This window comes from Arvicola amphibius, chromosome 6 (assembly GCF_903992535.2).
Source record: "Arvicola amphibius chromosome 6, mArvAmp1.2, whole genome shotgun sequence".
Taxonomy (NCBI): Eukaryota; Metazoa; Chordata; class Mammalia; order Rodentia; family Cricetidae; genus Arvicola; species Arvicola amphibius.
In genome coordinates, this window is record NC_052052.2 from 57703075 (window position 1) to 57722012 (window position 18938).

Genomic DNA, 18938 nt, shown 5'->3' on the forward strand with positions numbered 1-18938 from the left:
TCAATAAACGTTACTCTTTACTAAAGGGTACGACTAATGATTTATATAGACAACTATGTCTTTTAAGTTTGTTGTTGTTGCTGGTTTAGACATATTAGGTAGTCAAGGCTAGCACTGGGAAGACGGCTGGGCTGCTAGAGTCCTGACTGACAGATGTGAGGGCCTTGTGAGGACCTCAGTACCCATGTAAAAGTCAGACACTGCAGAGGATGCCCGCATTGACAGCCCTGTGGTGGAGATGGCCCAATTACTAGAGCTCACTGACCAGCCAGTTTGCCAAATTAGTGATCTGGACGTTCAGTTCAGAAGGAGGAGACTCTGTCTCCAAAGAGCAAAAACAGATGACAAGCAAGCAGAATCAACAACAGCCACGCGGGACACATTTGCACTAGCGAGACAACCTTTGGTCGATGAGGGCCTGAAAGCAAGCACTATAGCTTCCCTCACTGCCTGCTGGTATCAAGAATGAGGGCTGGCATCTTTGAGACTACTGATGAGCTGAAAATGTGTGACAGACAATGCCAGTTAAAACACTGTGGCCCTTTCGAATTTTACTGACATTCAGCTGTTGTTCTCAAATAAGGCTTCCCAAAGCAAATTTTGATTAATTCCAGTATCCTGGAAATCTTTGTTCTCAGAAAAATTCCTTTTTTGTCCTCCTCCACTTTTTGTGTAGGATCAATTTTTTTCGCAGTCTCCTCTGCACTGTTTCTGTTGTCCCCGTTCCCACACACGTGTTCATGACAGGTTTGCCAAGAGATTGACTGCCAGCTGCAAGGTCTGGGCCTATGACTTGCTTCATAAGTTTAACAAGGTCATGAAAAGTACTCAAATACATCCATGGCTGTCATTTTTATCAATTTTCTATGTGATTATTGTGCGGGGGGGGCATTTAACAAAAATTAAAAATAATTAATTGTCCCCTGGGGTAGAAAGATGAAAACTGAAAACGTAAATTTCAGATTTATATGTTTGTATTATGCTTGTGTACGTTTGTAACTATACACATTACCAAGTTGCTTACCATTACTCATTTTGTTCTTTGTTCTTAGTTGGCCAGGACACACAAAATGCCCTTTTGTTTATTGCTAATTTCCCACATTCTGCCCTGCTGGAAGTCATAGGAGATTAATTAATTTTTTTTCAAAGCCAGTATTTCCCCCTCCATCCAGTAGATGGTAGTATGACATCAGCTTATATATTTGTTTAACCCAGTCAAAGGAAGTCTATGGAACCACAGATCTGGAGGACAGAGAAAGAATGACTGTCACCTGATATCGTTATTGTTCCACTGTCCTGTTGATCCAGTTTGACACTAGACTGCCATCACCAAAGACAGCCCAACAGATGCATGCACAGACAGTTGGGAAGTGTGCTACTATGTAATCCCTGGAGTTTAAATTCTGCACTCAGACCCAATAGGCCTCATGGCTCTCTTGGGTAAGCTTGAGACAGCTTTAAAAGAAGAGCCAATGTAACTAAATGTACTAAAACACAATTTTTAGTATTTTTCCTCATTGTAACACATCTTGATACATTTACATCTTTGAAGATGCCAGAGTTGCCATGACTTACCCCAGAAACAGATTACCACTTTTCAGTGTGCTTTGAGGGCAGAATGAGACTATCCTCAGAGAGAGCCTACAAGCAGGACATGAATGTAGTTATATGTTGGATCTTAAAATGAACATGGCTTAAACTTGATTACATTCCCACTGACTGCCAGCTTACATTTGGAATGGGGCACTGATCCTCAGGAAAAGGAGATAGAGCTGTGTGTGGCCAGTCTCCTGAGCTGCAAAGTTTAAATGACTACATAGTACTATGTTTTAAAACCGTGGTAAGAATTAATTGCTTTATTTACATGATTTGCTCAGAATAGTACCTGACTGCTAGTGCATCTTGTACCTAGGCTCGTCTGTTAAAAACCAGTAATAGCAATTAGAACATTCTAGGTTTATGAGCAGACGCAAAGCTGTTCCACGAGAACTGGTCGGGAACTTTGCAAGGCTAACTTTATTTCTCACAAGGAATAGGAAGAGAGAGCCATTTACCAGATGTCTACACCAACCTTTTTGCCAAAATTTCTGAGTTACAAATAGTGCCATTGCTCCTGGCAACACGCTCTGTGGTTACAAGGCCACACTGTATTCAGCTCTTTCCTGTTTCTCTCTGTCCAGGCAGTTAAAGGCTTTCATCAGGGTAGAAAACGGCAGCAATGGGAAAAAAAATCCCCTGTTTTGAGGAGATTGCCAGAATCCTTCGGCCAGGCTAGAGGGGAATCCTTGCCCCAATTCTTCAAATCCAGCTTGACAACTTGCATTTTGGTTTCCTCCTTTTCGCCCTTGCGTCATCCTCTTTGTTATTTCTGCGCTCCTTGGGGCTCCTCGTCGGTCATTATGCAACCCTGGGTGATGCAATCTCTAAATTTAGCGATGCAGAGAGTGTTGCTTTGGCCCTTTCTCTGTAGGTGGTCAGAAACTGAGACAGGAAGCCCACAGAGAAAATGAACAATGGAGAGAGCAGGCTAGCCGAAGGAAAGGGTCTGCTTCTTGTTCAGCTATTGCTCAACTCTTCTTGGTCACTCAAGGAGCAGAAGGAGGGAAAGAGGAAGAGGGGATGGGGGAAATGGCTTCATTGTGGGAATCTCACACGTGACTACAGTAGCTGAGAGATCACAGGGACTAGCCATCTGAAACCTGAAGACCCAGGGGAAGCCATGAGCACCCCTCAACCCAAGTTTAGCAGCCTCAGAACTGATATAGATATAAATAAGTTGGATTGTTGTGAATCTTGGTTAATGATATTAATTTAAGGTCAATCTTGTTATATGTATTCTGATCTTGATTAAGGTATTGTGATTGTGTAGTTCTTTTAAGAATGTAATGTATAATTAGGAAATATAGGTTGTTAATGGATAATCATCGATAATAGTAAAGCTAATAGTCATGTTAGTTAGATTTTCTAGATATATAGAGATATATTTAAGTTAAATAGGCATTCTTTATATCTTTCAAAGACTGCAGAATATCGCATTTAAATGTTTTAATAGCTTAGGACTTTTCATGACAATGAGACACGTCTGTTCCTGGCAGCACCAATCTACTTCAAGAGGAAGATGGGCATCGAAGAGGCTCCTTATGGAGATTGATAGCAATTTGCACAAGAAAACTGCTCTTGCCTGGACTGTTGCAGAAAACTGGACACAAAGAACCCATAGAGAGAGGGACTGCTGAACTTGCCTAAATGTGAGATGATTCTTTGGGGTTCCTGATTCATGAAAGAGTCTGTGAGACATTCTGACAGGACACAGCAGAAAGTGACTGAACTGCCTTCGAAATTTCCTGCTTCATGGAAATGTCTGCTGGAAACTATGGACCCTGAAGGCTGAAGATGGATGCCCCAATGGTACAAAGAACTTTGGGTGACTGTCCAGGTAGCAAGATGGTCTCTATGATTTCTAGAGTTTTGGAAGTAGCTTACTTCTTGTTCACCTAGGTAATATTATATCCTTCTGGAGTCTTTGATGGAGTTGAAGAGTAAATAGATAGTTATAGTTTTCCTTAGTTATGATAAAAGATAAAGTAGATATAAATATTGTAACTGTAATTCTTACTTGATAACTATTTGTTATATGTAATTTTACTATGTTAAAGTGAAAGCTTTTCTTTTTTGTTTAAACAGAAAAAGGGGAATGATGTAGGTGTGTCTTCTATCTATCTGATGATTTCATTGGATAATTAATAAAGAAACTGCCTGGCCATCTGATAGACCGGCCCTTAGGTGGGTGGAGTAGACAGAACAGGAAGAAGGAAGTGAGGTAGATGGCCTCAGTCAGATGCTATGCCTCTCCTAGTTAGACAGACTGCCATGCCTCTGCTCAGAGAGAGAGACGCGATGAAGCTCCAGCCCAAGATGGACGTACGCTAGAATCTACCTGGTAAGGCACCATTCATGGTGTTACAAAGATTATTCGATATGGGTTAGTCAAGATGTGAGTAAGAGGCAGAAAATAATAGGCCAGGCAGTGTTTTAAAAGAATACAATTTGTGTGATGTTATTTCGCGTGTTAAGCTAGCCAGGAGGCAGAAAGCTGGGCGGCGGGAACGCAGCCCGCAGCTCCACACTACACAGAACCAGAGAACCTGGAATAGAATACTATCAGATGACAAAGACTAAGAACCCCAGAGGCCAGTGGAGTGTGTCCAAAGGGCCAGCATGTCCTGCAGGCTGTGTTCAGAGGCAGCAAAAGGCAAGTACAGGGATAAGGACAAGAGGGGATCTGCTCTTTGTCCCTTTTGTTTTACCAGGACCAAATTGGTTGCTCCTTCCCACTCACTTTACTAACTCATCTTCTGAAAACACTTCGCAGAATACCCAGGAATAACACCTTGTCATTCATTCATCCCGTCAGATTGACACTTGCAAGTACCCATCACTAACCAGTGGAATGTGAACAGCAAGCCAAGCTTACTGGTATGTTTTGGCATCTTTCTCCTTCGGTGGCTACATGGTGTCTCCCTGATTCTGCTTTCTTTATCTCTGCTTGGATTTCCCACCCGGCTCTATTCTGCCTGAGTATTGGCCAAAGCAGCTTCTTTATTAACTAATGGTAATAAAAACATATTCACACCATACAGATGGTATCCCCCATCATCTCCCCTTTTCTATCTAGTTAAAATGGAATGTTTTAACTTTAACATAGTAAAACTACATATAGCAAAACATTTATCAAGCAAGAAATACAGTTATAATATTTAGGCCATTTGTATTTGGCAAAATTGATGAAAATACCATCTATCCTATTTTTGAGAGTCTAAAGTTTCATATACAATTTATCTTTTATCAAACTAAGGAAAACTATTACTATAACTATCCAGTCTTCAACCCCATCAAAGTCCCCAAGGATATAATATTACTGAGGTAAACTGGAAGTATATTGTAAGCAACTTCCAAAACTCTAGAAATGACAGAGTTATCTGGCTGCCTGGACAGTCACCCAAAGTTCTTCTGTAGCACTGGGGTATCCATCTTCAGCCTATAGGCCTAAAATGTCTGGCAGATTTCTCATTGTCGCAGGACACTGAAGCTGTCCTGCCTATATTGACAGTTTGTCAGTCATTTTCCTCTGTATTCTACAGAATGTCTGTCAGACTTTTCCGTGAAGCAGGAACCCTAGACTGTCCCATCTTGATTTGGCAAGTTCAGCAGGCACTTTTCTGTGGGTCCTGCATGTCCAGTTTATACAGCATATAATCAAGCAGTTCAGGCAAGTGCAGTTTCTTGTCCAAATGGCTAACCTTGCTACATTAAAGGAAAACTCCATAAGGAGCTTCTTTGATGCCTATCCTCCTCTTGAAGTAATAGGTGCTGCTGGGATCAGGCATGTCTCTGTTGAGAAAAGTCTAAGTTCTTAAAACATTTTAAATGCCATATTATATAGGTCTTTGAAGTATTTGAAGATTACATATCTATCTGAAATATATCTCTGACTAAAAGTTTGACTATTATAGATGACTATAATTTATATTTAACTATGCACTACAGTTTTAAATGAGCTGCATAAACATAATACTTTAAACAAGAATATAATATACATATAGTCTAACAAAATTAAGGCATTCATTTCTATATCATATCCCCCTTTTTTCTTTAGAGATTGACTATGACCACTAACCATTTATAACCAACCCTTTTAATTTTTTATTGATTTTTAAAATTTCATTTTTATATTCCAACCACAGTTCTCCCTCTCACCCCACCTCCCATCCCAACCCACACCCCCATCCACTCCTCACAACAGGTAAGGGCTCCCATGGGGAGCCGACTAAGTCAGGCACTTTAAGTTGAGGCAGGACCAAGCCCCTCCATCCTGCCTTGAGGCTGAATGTGGCATCCCACCATAGGGAATGGGCTCAAACAACCTAGACCATGCACCAGAGATAGATCCTAGTCCTACTGCCAGGGGCCCCTCTGATAGTCCAAGCTTCACCACTGTCTCCCACATATGGAGGGCCTAGTTCAGACCCATGGAGGATCCACAGCTGTTGGTCTAGAGTTCAACCACTACAAGCTGGGATCATGCTTGTGAATTCTGTCAGTTCAGAGTTCCTGAGTTTCCACAAGCTTGGTTCAGCTTTCTCTGTAGATTTATCCATTATGATCTTGACCTCTCTTGCTCATATATTCCCTCTTCCCTCTCTTTGATTGGATTCCCAGAGCTCAGCCTGGTGCTTGGTTGTGGATCTCTGCATCTAGTTCCATCAGTTACTGAATGAAGGCTCTATGATGATGCTTGAGGTAGTCACCAATCTGCTTACAGGGGAAGGCCAGTTTGGGCACTCTCTCCACTATTGCTAGGAGTCTTAGTTGGGGTCATGCTTATGAATTCTTGGGAATTTCCCTAGCACCAGGTTTCTCCCTAACCCAATAGTGGTTCTCTCTATCAAGATCTCTGCTTTATTGCTCTCCAACTCCGTTCCTCTCCCCCATTAATCATCTCATTCCCTCGTGTTCTTATCTCACATCCCCTCCTTTTACTCCCCCTTCCTTGCTCCCAGTTAACCCAGGAGATCTCGTCTAATTCCCCTTTCCCAGGGTGATCCATGTGTCCCTCTTAGGATCTTCCTTGTTACTTAGTTTCTCTAGAGCTGTAGAAGTTTCTTTGCCACCTGGTCCCATAGCCATTCAGTCCCAAAGAAACACACAGAGGTTTATATTAATTATAAACTGTTTGGCCTATTAATTTAAGCTTATTAACTAGCTCTTACAACTTAAGTTAGCCCATAATTCTTGTCTATGTTTAGCCACATGGCTTGGTACCTTTTATTAGTAAGCCATTCTCATTTTGCTTTTTCTGTATCTGGCCAACTACTGCATTCCTCTGCCTTTCCTCTTCCCAGAATTCTCTTAGTCTCGTTGCCCTACCTATACTTCCTGCCTGGCTACTGGCCAATCAGCATTTTATTAAACCAATATGAGCAACAAATCTTTACAGTGTACAAAGGCATTATCCTACAGCAGCTGTGGATTATGGTCTGGTTATCCTTTGCATTACACACCAACCCCAAATCTGACAGAGGACTGATCACCAAAATATGTAAAGAACTTAAGAAACTAGACATCAAAATATAAAATAATCCAACCAAAAAATGGAATACAGCCTAAATAGATAATTCTTAGCAGAAGAATCTCAAATGGCTAAAAGACATTTAAGGAATTGCCCAAAATCCTTAATCATCAGGGAAATGAAAATTAAAATCACTCTGAGATACTATCTTAAACCTATCAGAATGGCTAAGATAAAAAAAATACTGAGGACAGCTGTTGTTGGAGAAGATGTGAAGTCAGGAGAACACTCCTCCACTGCTGATGGGAGTGCAAACTTGTACAGACACTTTGGAAATCAGTATGTCAGTTTCTCAGAAAGTTGGGAATCAGTCTAACTTAAGACCCATTTCATTTACACAATGAAATATTACTCAGCTGTAAAAAAATGACATCATGAAATTTGTAGGCAAATAGATGGAACTAGAAAAAAAATCTTGAATGAAGTAATCCAGACTCAGAAAGATAAGCACAGTGTGTACTCCCTTGTAAGTGGATATTAGACGTAAACCTACCCCCTTTAAACTAAAACAAACATTCATAAACAATATTTTGGGAATTTGAACATAGTTTTCTATACTCCTTTCTGCTGTTTGGGGGAGCTGGTAATCTTATGGGGCTCCTGAAAAAAAATGGAATTATGACTGAATCTCGGCTATCGTCATCTGTGAGCCCGCATCATCTCAGCCAGTTGCTTGGAAGCTGTCTTGGATTCTGGATCTCCTGGGCCATCGTTCCCATTGGAGACCTTTCAGGAGGGCTTGTTCTACCAAAATATATTAAACTGGAAGAAATCCACAGCTTCTCATCTTCTGAGGAAACACAAGTAGTAGAACCTCTTTTCCAAAGCAACATATCCTTAGACCCAAATTTTGAAGTCAAGATACCTTTATGCTGGTTTAGCTTAGCAGCCCCTAAAATTCAATGCCTCACTGTAGTTAGCTCATTAACAGTGAAAAATTAAAAGAAAACACAATAGTATACATAATTCAAACACTCTATGTATTTTCCATCTTTTGTGGCTTTTATTACTTTTACTGTCTCTTTAAAAACTTTGTTTTATTTTTTTAAAAACCTTTCTTTCTGTAACAGCCTATACCCATTTTTCTTTTTTTTTAAACCTATGTACATTTTTTTTAAATACACTGTGACCCTTTTAGAGGTTTCTTTTTGTCTGAATTTTCTTTATTGCATATCTGTAATCATTTTCTGACCAGGAGAGTTTTTACAATACTACATGGGCACAGTTAGGACCAGGGCCTAGGATTTGGCTGCTGGGCCCACCCCATTCAACTTTCTAACGTGGCAGGGTAGCAAGAGGAATCACACTTACTCCCCCAATGCTGCCATTAGGTAGCCTGTAGCCAGCCCACAAACTCTTTTGTCTGTATGAACATCCTGCTGCACGGCTTGGAGATGCTTCTGCATATCATGGCATGAATCCGCCATGCTGTGCGCAAGTCCAATGCTGTGGCATCCCTGCACAGTGACCTGCATGAGAGCCACAACTAGGAAGCTGTCTTTGGCTCTGGTTATGTATTCTGGAATTCCCCCCTCCCTTTTTTCAGCTTTTCCAGGTTTTATGTGGAAATTTCTGGCCCCACACTGGTCCGGAGCCATTTGTAAACAGAGGTTCCACTTTAGTTTCCTGGCCGCCCAGTCCCGAGTAATTACACAGAAACTTAAATTAATTACAAACTGTTTGGATTATTAGCTCAGGCTATTATTAACTAGCTCTTACAATTTAACCCATTTATATTATTCCACGAGGATATTTCACCACGAGATTCATGGCTCGTAACCTCACCGTGCTTCCCTGGTAGCTGCTGGTATCTCCCTGGCTCTGCCTTCTTCCCATCTCTATCTCTGCTTGGATTTCCCGCCTTGCTCTATTCTGCCTGAGTATTTCCAAATCAGCTTCTTTGTTAACCTATGATAATAAAACATATCCACAGCATAGGGAGGGGTAGCCCCCATCACTGGCATTTGATGGGACCAGGCTGGAGGGCCCAGCAGTCAGCAAGTGTCCTGAAAGGATATGGGGAAGACACTGGGTGAGCAACCCTATGTGTCTCAGAGTTCTAAGCCCACTGATTGGAACATTCCAACTGTGGGAAGGAGTGAAGGCTTGGGGAGCATCTGGCCATTTTTGTATAAAGAAGGAAAAAAGAAAAGTTTTGTTTGCTTGTTTTTACCAGTTGCAAGGTTTGTGACTAACATCCTACAAGGACTAACAAGGAAAGATGAATCAAAGTTTAATCAAGGTTCTGTGACTTGGGAACCTTTAGACATGAAAGATCAAGCTGGGCATGAAGGTGCGTGCCTTTGCTCCTAGCACTGTAAAGGCAGAGGCAGGCAGATCTCTGAGAGTGAGGCTAGCCTGGGCTACAGATCTAGTTGCAGAGCTACACAGAGAAACCTTGCCTCCACCAAACAAAACAAAGAAGAATGAGGTTTCAAAGAAAGACTCAAGGAAACTGTTTTTGAAATTTTATGTAGCACTGTGATTGGACAGGGTGATCTAATGATAGACAAGGAGGAGAGGAGGAGCTCAGCAAAGCACTCTATTGTTATTCCTCTCGGGGTTTTCCTGTTTCTGTTTCTCCATGGGTGGGTCAGGACACCTCTCACCTGAGCATTTTCTGTCTGCCTTTCAGGGAGGAAAGTGAAAACTTCTTTGATGGTTATCACACAGAGAAAAGAAAATAACTTTCTTCTGTGGTTTTCCAAGCAGTGATAATTTGAGGAGTAACACGTCTTGAACCCCAACAGTAGAAGAGTTCATTGCCCACAATGAAGCAGCTTGTGAACATCTGGAGCTGGCAGTGACGAGGGAAACCGAAGACTGAGTCTAGGGATAGGCTTATGACAAGACAACATCCCTGCTGTGGGGAAAAAACAAAGAACAGAAAGTGTCTGATGCCACCAACATGTGAACCCTGGCTGCATTTGCTGCCAGGTGGAGAGCCAGGTAAAACTGGATTATCTCCCTGCCAGCCGAGACTTGTGGCTACAAAAAAAAATTTTTAAATGCCCCCAAAGGAGCAGGTGGAACAGGAGGGAAGATGCCATTGTGGCTCCCAGGTTTCACAGGCTCTCTGGGGGTGCTGAGGAAAATTCCCTGGTGTAAGCAGGATTTTGAAGCTATCACTGTTACCATGGAGGGCAATAACTTGCATGATTTTCCCACTTTCTTGTCCTTTGTGTCTCTCATCCCAACTGTTTCTCTTCACGGGCAGGTCTGGAGATGCTAAGTGATTGCTACCTTTTCCAGAAAAACATCGCTTTTGTTTCTCTGTGCTAAGAAAAGGCAGTCAATAAAGAAAAAAGGAGAGGAGGATATTTCACAAGTTCTGTGGCTCTAGAAAACACTAATACAGAAACTGTCTGGCAGGACTGAGCATAAAGAAACTGCTCCATCCTCCTGAACGGGTGGTCAGAGCTCACTGGGGATGGGTGGTCAGAGTCCACTGGGGCAGGAGGACAGAGTCCTTTAGGTTTCAACCTTGAGCTCCTGCCATGCTTCCCTTGTTAAAGGACTTCAAGCTATAAACTGAATAAATCCTGTCCTTCCCCAAAGCAGCTTTTAGGAAGGTGTTTACCACACCAAAGAAGAAGCAAACCAGGACATTGCATTCAGCCTCACAAAGTACACTGCAAATACTCCACACACTCAGTATTCAGAAAGACTTGAGAAATGCTGAGTTCCTTCTTTAACTCTGTGGAACTCCTGTCCCTGCCCCGTCTTGGGAGATTTTGAATTGTGATTGGAGTCACAAAATGTAATCCATTTCATTTTTGGCTATTTGTCGGATTTCACTCTCATGATCCTTGGTACTTCTGTTGTCAGCTAAAATATCTCCTTTTTTATTTCTGAGTTCACTCTTTTCTTCTTAGACACTCAACACATAGGTTGTCCACCTTGTTTGTCTTTTCAAACTAATACCAATAGTTGGGTTGGTTTTATTCCTTTTTATTTTTTGGAATTTCAAAATATGTATTATGCTCCAATCTTTGTCATCATTTTCCCTTTAAAACTACAGGGTTAACTGACTCTTTTCTTACTAGCTTAGTGTTTAATATCAGGCTTTTCTTTTGAGGTGCCCCCCTTTCTTGTCATATTTGCTGCCACATTTCATGAGTTTGGTATGTTGTTTCCATCTGTGCCTCAAAGTAATCTAGTTTTTTACTTGCCTTTTTTATTTCTTTGTTGACTCATTGACTGTACAGGAGACTTCCCTCTGTCTTCCACATTTTTCCCTGGGTCCCTCCTGCTAGTACCTTCTAATTTTATGCCATTTCTAGAAGTGTGATGCTCAATATTGCAACGTCAGTCTGCCTAAGGCTATTAAGACTCACTTTGTGGCCAAAAGCGTATTCTTTCCAGAAAATATTCTATGTTCTTTGCTTATTCTTCTGTTGTGGGATAAAATGTTCTGAAAATGAATGTCAACCCAGCTCATCCTAAAAGGTAGCTCACATTCAACATGCTTTATTATTTATCTACATTATCTTTGTGTATAATTTCATTTTACATTTCTAACTATTATCATAACCATGGTAGCTATATTAATTTTCTTCCTTGCTGTCGTTTTCCTTAGCACGGTGTCCTCAGTGCTGTAGACCTCTCTGCTGCTATTAACATCTGTGCCCCCTTCCCTCCGGCTCTGTTGCTCTATCCTTTGCATTTTCTGGGCTCTGATGTCTGGTGCATATATATTTACAATGAGTGCACACTTTTGATGAGTTTGTCCCTTTAGCATTGTATAGCAATCTTCCGTGTTGCTCAGGAGAGATTCGTATTGAAAACCCAGCTGTTTTTCCAATGTAATATGGCTACCTGTGTTCTTCTTTGGTTGCTGTGTGAAGAGAAATCGTTTCCCATTGCTCTCAGGGAATGTGTATTTTAGACACATGTTTCAAAACCCTTTTCAGCCATGCTGTTCTGTTTTGTTTATTGGAGAATTTAGTTCATTTCCTTTCAAAGTGAATAGCGGTAGGTAAGAGCTTTTCCTTTGTCCTTTTCTTTCTCATCAATATTTTTCAGTGATTTACTTTAATGCTGCATTCCATTTTTTTGTCTTTATATCTTAGGTAGGTAATACAGATTTTTCTCTGTAGTAATCATGAGAATTACATAAAACACCTTTGCTATCATTTCTTAGTTTCCTTTTACAATGTGTGTATGTATGTATGTATGTATGTATGTATGCATGCATGTATGTATGTATGTATGTATGATTTGGGGGCACGCCTACATCGCAGCCTGCATGTGGAGGTTAGAGGAGAGCTTACAGGAGTCAATTCTCTCATCCCATCACATAGGGTTTGGGTATCAAACGTAAGTCATCAGATTTCATGGCAGGCACCTTCACCCACGGAGTCAGCTCACTGCTCTGGTCATTTATTTATTTATTTATTTATTTATTTATTTTTATTTATTTATTTATATTTAGACATTCATGCTACATCACCCGGGGTAACCTTGAACTCTTAAGTTCAAGCGATCCTTCTGCATTTACTTCCCAAATGCTGGGATTGGAAGCTCGTACTACCACAGCCAGTATAAAATATAATTACAGCAATCTGTTTTAACCTTGGAATAGCTTACATAATTCAGCCTTATGTAAAAACTTGGCACATTTGGTTCTGCATTGCATTTTATTTATAATGTTATTTAATTTACTTTTAAAGAGTTTTATTTTTAATCTATGTGTATGAGCATTTTACCTGTATGTGTGCCTGTGATCCACGTACACGCAGTACCTGTGGAGGCCTAAATAAGGTGTCAGCTGCCCTGGAACTGGAGTTGGAGACAGTTGGGAGTTGCCATTTCAGTGCTGAGAACTGAACCTGGGGGCTCTGAAGGAGCAGCCAGTGCTCTTAACTGCTGAGCCGTCTCTCCAGCCCCGTGATGCTATTTTCATATATGTTTTCATTACCAGAGCTTGGAGTTTAGTTTCATTTTGAGTCCTTTCATTTTACTCTCTGTGCAGTAGCTTAGAGAATCCTAAGTCTGACTACATATTCTTTCTTAGAGAGGTTTATTCTCTCCGGCCATGCTGTGGCCAAACCAGTACAGCTACTCAGTTTTGGACATCGAACCTCTACTATCTGCTAAATCAGAGAAAAAACTACCAGCGGCTGGTTAATTTTTACAAAGCAAAATGCTTGATCTTTCATAGTATAATGCATAGTGAATGTCCCCAAAGGGAACTAAAATGCCACGTCTACCACTGCCTCTCCGTCTGTGATGCCAGCTGACTGTGAGTTCTCCAAGTGCCACCTAGTGAGGAAGGTCAGAGGCCACTGCCTGTAGCAAGGGAAAGGCAACTCTCTAGGAGGTTACAAGTCTTTTCCTTGCTAAATGAAATAGCTCAACTACCTCGAAAGCCTTCGAAAATCCTTGCTTTGGTCTGTGTGTCATGTATATTCCAGGCTAATGAAAAACAAATGCTTGGGGGTGAGGGGAGAGGAAGCAAGAGAAAAGGAGGAAGAGGAGAAGAGAATAAGAAAGAGAAAGGGAAAAGGAAAGAGCTTTCCTCCAGCTTGAGGGTTCGGGAATTCCTCGCGGGTGTTGCTAGATGTGCAACAGCAGAAGCCGGCTTTGGTGTAGAGAAAGAAGACCACTCTTCTAGAAGCTCATTCAGAGGCCAGTTCTCCTACTGTCATGAAGTAGCTGCAGTTCTGCTGAGAGTTGGCATGCAAAAGGCAAAAGGCTGAAAGAGAACGCAACCTATGGGGGGGTGGGACAGACTAAACTCAAAAGTTAAGGCTCATTGATTCCATTTTGCTCTAGGTGAGTCTCTTTAAGACATATTCAGCAGTGAAAAGCTAGAAAACTGCACGATGAGCAAAAACAGGAAAAGCCCATCCATTTCTGAGGCCTGTTCAAAGGACTATTGGTATGCCTCCTCTTGTTTGCTTTCTGCCCTGCATTCTTTTTTTTAAAGTTTAACTATAGTTAAATCTTTTTTCTTTTCTTTTTATTATTATTATTGCAAATTTTCCCCTCCTCCCATTTTTCTTCCCCTCCCCCATTCCCCCTCCCCCTCCCTCTCCAGTCCAAAGAGCAGTCAGGGTTCCCTGCCCTGTGGGAAGTCCAAGGTCCTCCCCCCTCCATCCAGGTCTAGGAATGTGAGCATCTAAACAGACTAGGTTCCCACAAAGCCAGTACATGGAGTAGACTCAAAACCCAGTGCCATTGTCCTTGGCTTCTCAGTTGGCCCTCTATGTAAGCCACGTTCAGAGAGTCCGGTTTGATCACATGCTCCATCAGACCCAATCTAGCTGGTCTTGGTGAGCTCCCATTAGATCGGCCCCACCGTCCCAGTGGGTGGGTGCACTCCTCGCGGTCCTGACTTCTTTGCTCTTGTTCTCCCTCCTTCTGCTCATTTGGACCTTGGGAGCTCAGTCTAGTGCTCCAGTGTGGGTCTCTGTCTCTATCTCCATCCATCGCCAGATGAAGGTTCTATGGTGGTATACAAGATATTCATCAGAGTTCCGCCCTGCATTCTTGCATGGCTGTATTGGAGGTGCTTTTTATACCTGGCTTTTCAGTATAACTGGGTGTTTAGTGCTTTACTGATGTATGCACAATATCGATTGTGAAAATCATATTATACACAATGTGTAATAATCAAAACAAGGGGATTAGGATTCCTTCTGTGTTAGCATTCTATTACTGCAATACATACCTGAGAGAATAAACTTGAAAGAGAGAAGTTTCATTGCTGCTGCTCAGTCTCATTACTGATCCTTTCTGCTGCTTTGAGGTTGTGATGCAGCCCACCAAAGCCTGAAGGGGTGCTTTGGCAAACCTCACCTCATGGCCAGAATGCAAACTGAGGCACAGACAGACAAACCCCCTTCCCACGGTCGTCCAATGACACCTTACTGGGCTTTGTCTCCTAAAGACTCTACCAATGGGCCTTCCATGGAGACTGACTATTTGGTAGAACAATTAACATCAAAATCATCATACCACTTCTTGGACGTGTATAATGCCTTCTTGTTGGGACTCTCCTCTAGATATTTACAAATTATAGAGTGAATCGTTCTTTGCTGCAACTATAGGGCACTAGACTCTTATATACCTCCATTATCCAAAGATACACACGTGCTCATGATAGAAAATGTTTAAAGGGGAATATGAAGAAATCAAAACCTAATAACACATTTAAATTGCCCCAAATAAAGTGCATTAAATTATGAAGCTGCCTATGACCCTGTCTTGAGATACCTTCTTATAATGGAGAAAGCCCCATTTCAAATAGGTCTATGGGTACAAAGTGAAGAGGAAAAGATGTTTCCTTTAATCCTCTCTGTGTTATCCCTTCATAACTTCTATTGATACTTGATTGGATGCATTTGCCAGGAGCTGATGCAGAGGTCATGGAAGAGTTCTGCTTGCTGGCTTGTTGCCCATGGCTTGCTCAGTCTGCTTTCTTATAGAACCTTAGTTCTCCATTGTGGTACCACCCACAATGGGTTGAGTCCTTCCCACATCAACCATTAATTAAGAAAATGTCCGGCAGCTGGATTTTTACAGAGGAATTTTCTCAATTGAGGTTTCCTTCTCTCAGATAACTCTAGTTTGTGTCAAGCTGACATAAAATTAGCCAGCACAGCTCACTTCATACTTGCCGTGTAGCACAGTCTGGCCTTGGTCTTCAATTCTCCTGTCCTGACCTCTCAAGTGCTGAGACTATAGGCCTGTGCCTTCATGGCCAACTTGTTTTGGCTTTATTACTTAATAGTTTATATTAAGTGGTTGGAAATCTCAAGAACAGGAATCCCAGATAAGAAAGTAGAAGTTATAGCCACTTTTCTGATCTAGCCTCCAAAATCACTTATTGGCTCTTAAACAAACAACAAAAAAAAAATCTGCCCAGACCCAAAAGGAAACACAGACCCCTTACCTTTCCATGGAAGAACCTGAAGTCATATGGAATAGCAACCCCTGCCCCACCTGGTTTTGAAAACAAAATCTGTAGACTTAAAATGTTTGAATAAATTTATAACATTTGAGCTGATGGCTTCACTGTTCAGTGCCCTTGGAAAATACAGTTACTGTACATGGCTACCTTCGCGAGTGAGACAGCTCAGTAGATAAAGGCACTCAGCACTAAACCCAGAGTCTTGAGTCTGATTCCAGGAACCTACATGACAGAAGGAGAGAACCACCTTTTACCAGTTGTCCTCTGACTTCCTATCTGCCTACTGTAGTACCCACACAACCCCACATTCCCACCCCCACTAAATAAATGTACATTTCAAAATTTAATAAAATAAAAATGACTGCCTCGTGTCTTGTTTGATTTGTATGTTTCTAAACCCAGTAACATTGAGCAGATATCATCTTTATTAACCCAAGTTTCTTTTCCTGGTATCTGGCATCCTATAAATTTTTCTGTTGGGGACCTTTTGGAGAGTGAAGAAAATGAAGCCTTTCATTGTGCACTGTCAATGTGGTTCTGGCCCTGCTCTTCCTTTGACTTTCTGGGTGGCTTCGACACACTGAAATTGTCTAATTCAATTCCAGTCCCATTACCAGTATTTTCCTCTATGCCTTGGGGTTCACATACTGATGCACCAAACCACCCTTGTTCCATTGTCACTTTTCATATTCCTTGATTTTTTTTCCTGGAGTTTGATCATTTGACCTTCTAATTCACTTGGTGTGTTTTATGTATCTTATGATATTGAACAAACCTAACGTCCCCCCTAGTCAATGTAATCGTGTTTATGTATTGTTGGATTGTAGCTGCTGACAGTTTTCAAAACATTCAAGGCTTTTCTCAATGGAGATTTCTCCCAAAGAGCTCACTGTATCTAATTCTACCAAACCCATTTTTTAATTTGTATCTCTGCTTACCTCCTTCATTTCTTGAGCTTCCCATTCTGGTTTATGCTCTTCTAAATAATTCCTAAATACACTGTGCTCTTGGATGAGAGCACTGAGCTGTGATCTGTGCTGTGTGCCTGTGGTTCTGGAATACTTTCCTTCTTCTGGAAACACTACGCTACTATAACTCTGTATTGGTTCTATACCAGTAATCTCTCCTGCGGCAGCTCATCCTCCGGGGCTTTAGAAAAGGCTGGGTGGTTTGCCTCACTTCTCAGAGCTCCCTCTTCTGTTGATTTGGGGAAGTGCTGGGCAATGCGGCCACTTCTCTCAGTAGCCCACCAGACAGATTTCCTTTCCCTGGTTTCTTTTGTTTCTACACAGCTCAGATTGGATCCCACTTTGAGCAGTTTTCCCATGGCGTGGAGCCCTCTCCCAAGGGAGCTATAGCTTGTTGATAGACATTTCTCCTGTAGTACACTATTGTAAGCCCCCTTGGCACTCACAGAGGCCCTCTCCCACCAGCCCACTATTTCAGTGGGCAGAAGCCAAGCCATCCCGAATGAACTGCTACTCTGCCTGGCTTTCCATTGACACCTTGACTGTTTGAGTTCTTTTGTCTTCAGGGCTGCCTGCTTTCCTTTGTTCTCTCCTGGGTGTTTCTCTTCCTTTGTTTCAGCAATTATTGAAACTTAAAACGTTTTAGAAAACCTTACAATTTGTATATATCTTAACTCAATATATATAGTGTATAAAATCGGCATGGATGTAAGTAAAATGAATATTAGAAGCTGTTACAAAAAGAAAAAAATGACAAAGGAAAACTGAAAGGGAGAACTGAAAATGGGAAATTCCTCTGAACCAGAAAGGACCATCCCTTATAAAAAGCTTTCTCGAGCCATGGAAGAAGAGCATTCTCATTTGCAGCCTTGGGCAGTCTTTGCCTCATCTTGCAGGTAGCAGCCAGCATCAGCCCAGCTTCCATCATGACCAGCAGGTGGATCCTCCAGGCTGCTTTCCTGCTGGGGTTTCTCTCCATAGCCCTGTCCATCAACTACGAGGCGCTCGAGCTCAGACAAAGCAGCAGCAATACAGCATGTCTGGAGCTCCTGAAGCAGCTGCATGGACGGCTCTGCCTTGGCCACAGAATAGACTTCAAGATCCCTACGGAGGTGAAGCACCCCGGACAAATGGAGAAGAAAGACGCTGCCTTCGTCATCCAAGAGATGCTCCAGAATATCTTCATTGTCTTCAAGAACAATTCCTCCAGCACTGGGTGGAATGAAAACATCGTTGAAAGCTTCTTGGATAAACTCGATGATCAGATAGAGTTTCTGAAGAAAACCCTAGAGGAAGTGCCAGCGAATGAAAGATGGACACCGAGAAACTACCCAACCATTCGACGTTTGAAGAGCTATTACCTGAGGGTGCAAAGATCTCTTGAAGTCAAGGGGTACAGCAGCTGCGCCTGGATGGTGGTCCGAGCAGAAATCCTCAGCAACTTTTCCATCATCAAAAATCTTACTAATATATTCCAGAACTGAAGACCTGTGAGTTGATATCTCTGAGACTGGACAATGGTTGCAGGCAATCATTAGGCATCACAGTCTTGCCCTTGTGACTGTTCGTGAATGGACTGCATTAGAAAGGTCAAAGGAAGACCTGAAATTTTTATTAATTTATAAATTAAATTATTTTCTACTCTATTTAAAATTTTAACCTGGGAAAATAAAATATTTACAATATAAAAGTCAACGTTGCAGTATAATTTCTTACTGATTTTTGTAGCCATCTATGTTAATAATTGTTGGGCACACATTACAGCATTACAAGGTGCTCTTTGCATAGTGCTCCTAAAAAGCAGTGCAGTTTCTGGCTCCCGACTTTGAGGAATTTGAGGTCAATGGAATGCACGTGCGTCTCACAAGGTAAGAGACAGTGGGGGACCTGAAGCTTCTAAGGAAATGATTGTGCGATTGAAAAA

General features: G+C 41.7%; 1 protein-coding gene across 1 annotated transcript; it reads left to right on the top strand.

The window, feature by feature from the left end:
* Positions 1-17940: 17940 nt before the first annotated feature.
* Positions 17941-18498, top strand: LOC119817276 (interferon beta-like). The gene has a single exon (XM_038334442.1). It carries the CDS (start codon positions 17941-17943, stop codon positions 18496-18498), a length of 558 nt encoding a protein of 185 aa, XP_038190370.1.
* The last annotated feature ends 440 nt before the right edge of the window (positions 18499-18938 follow it).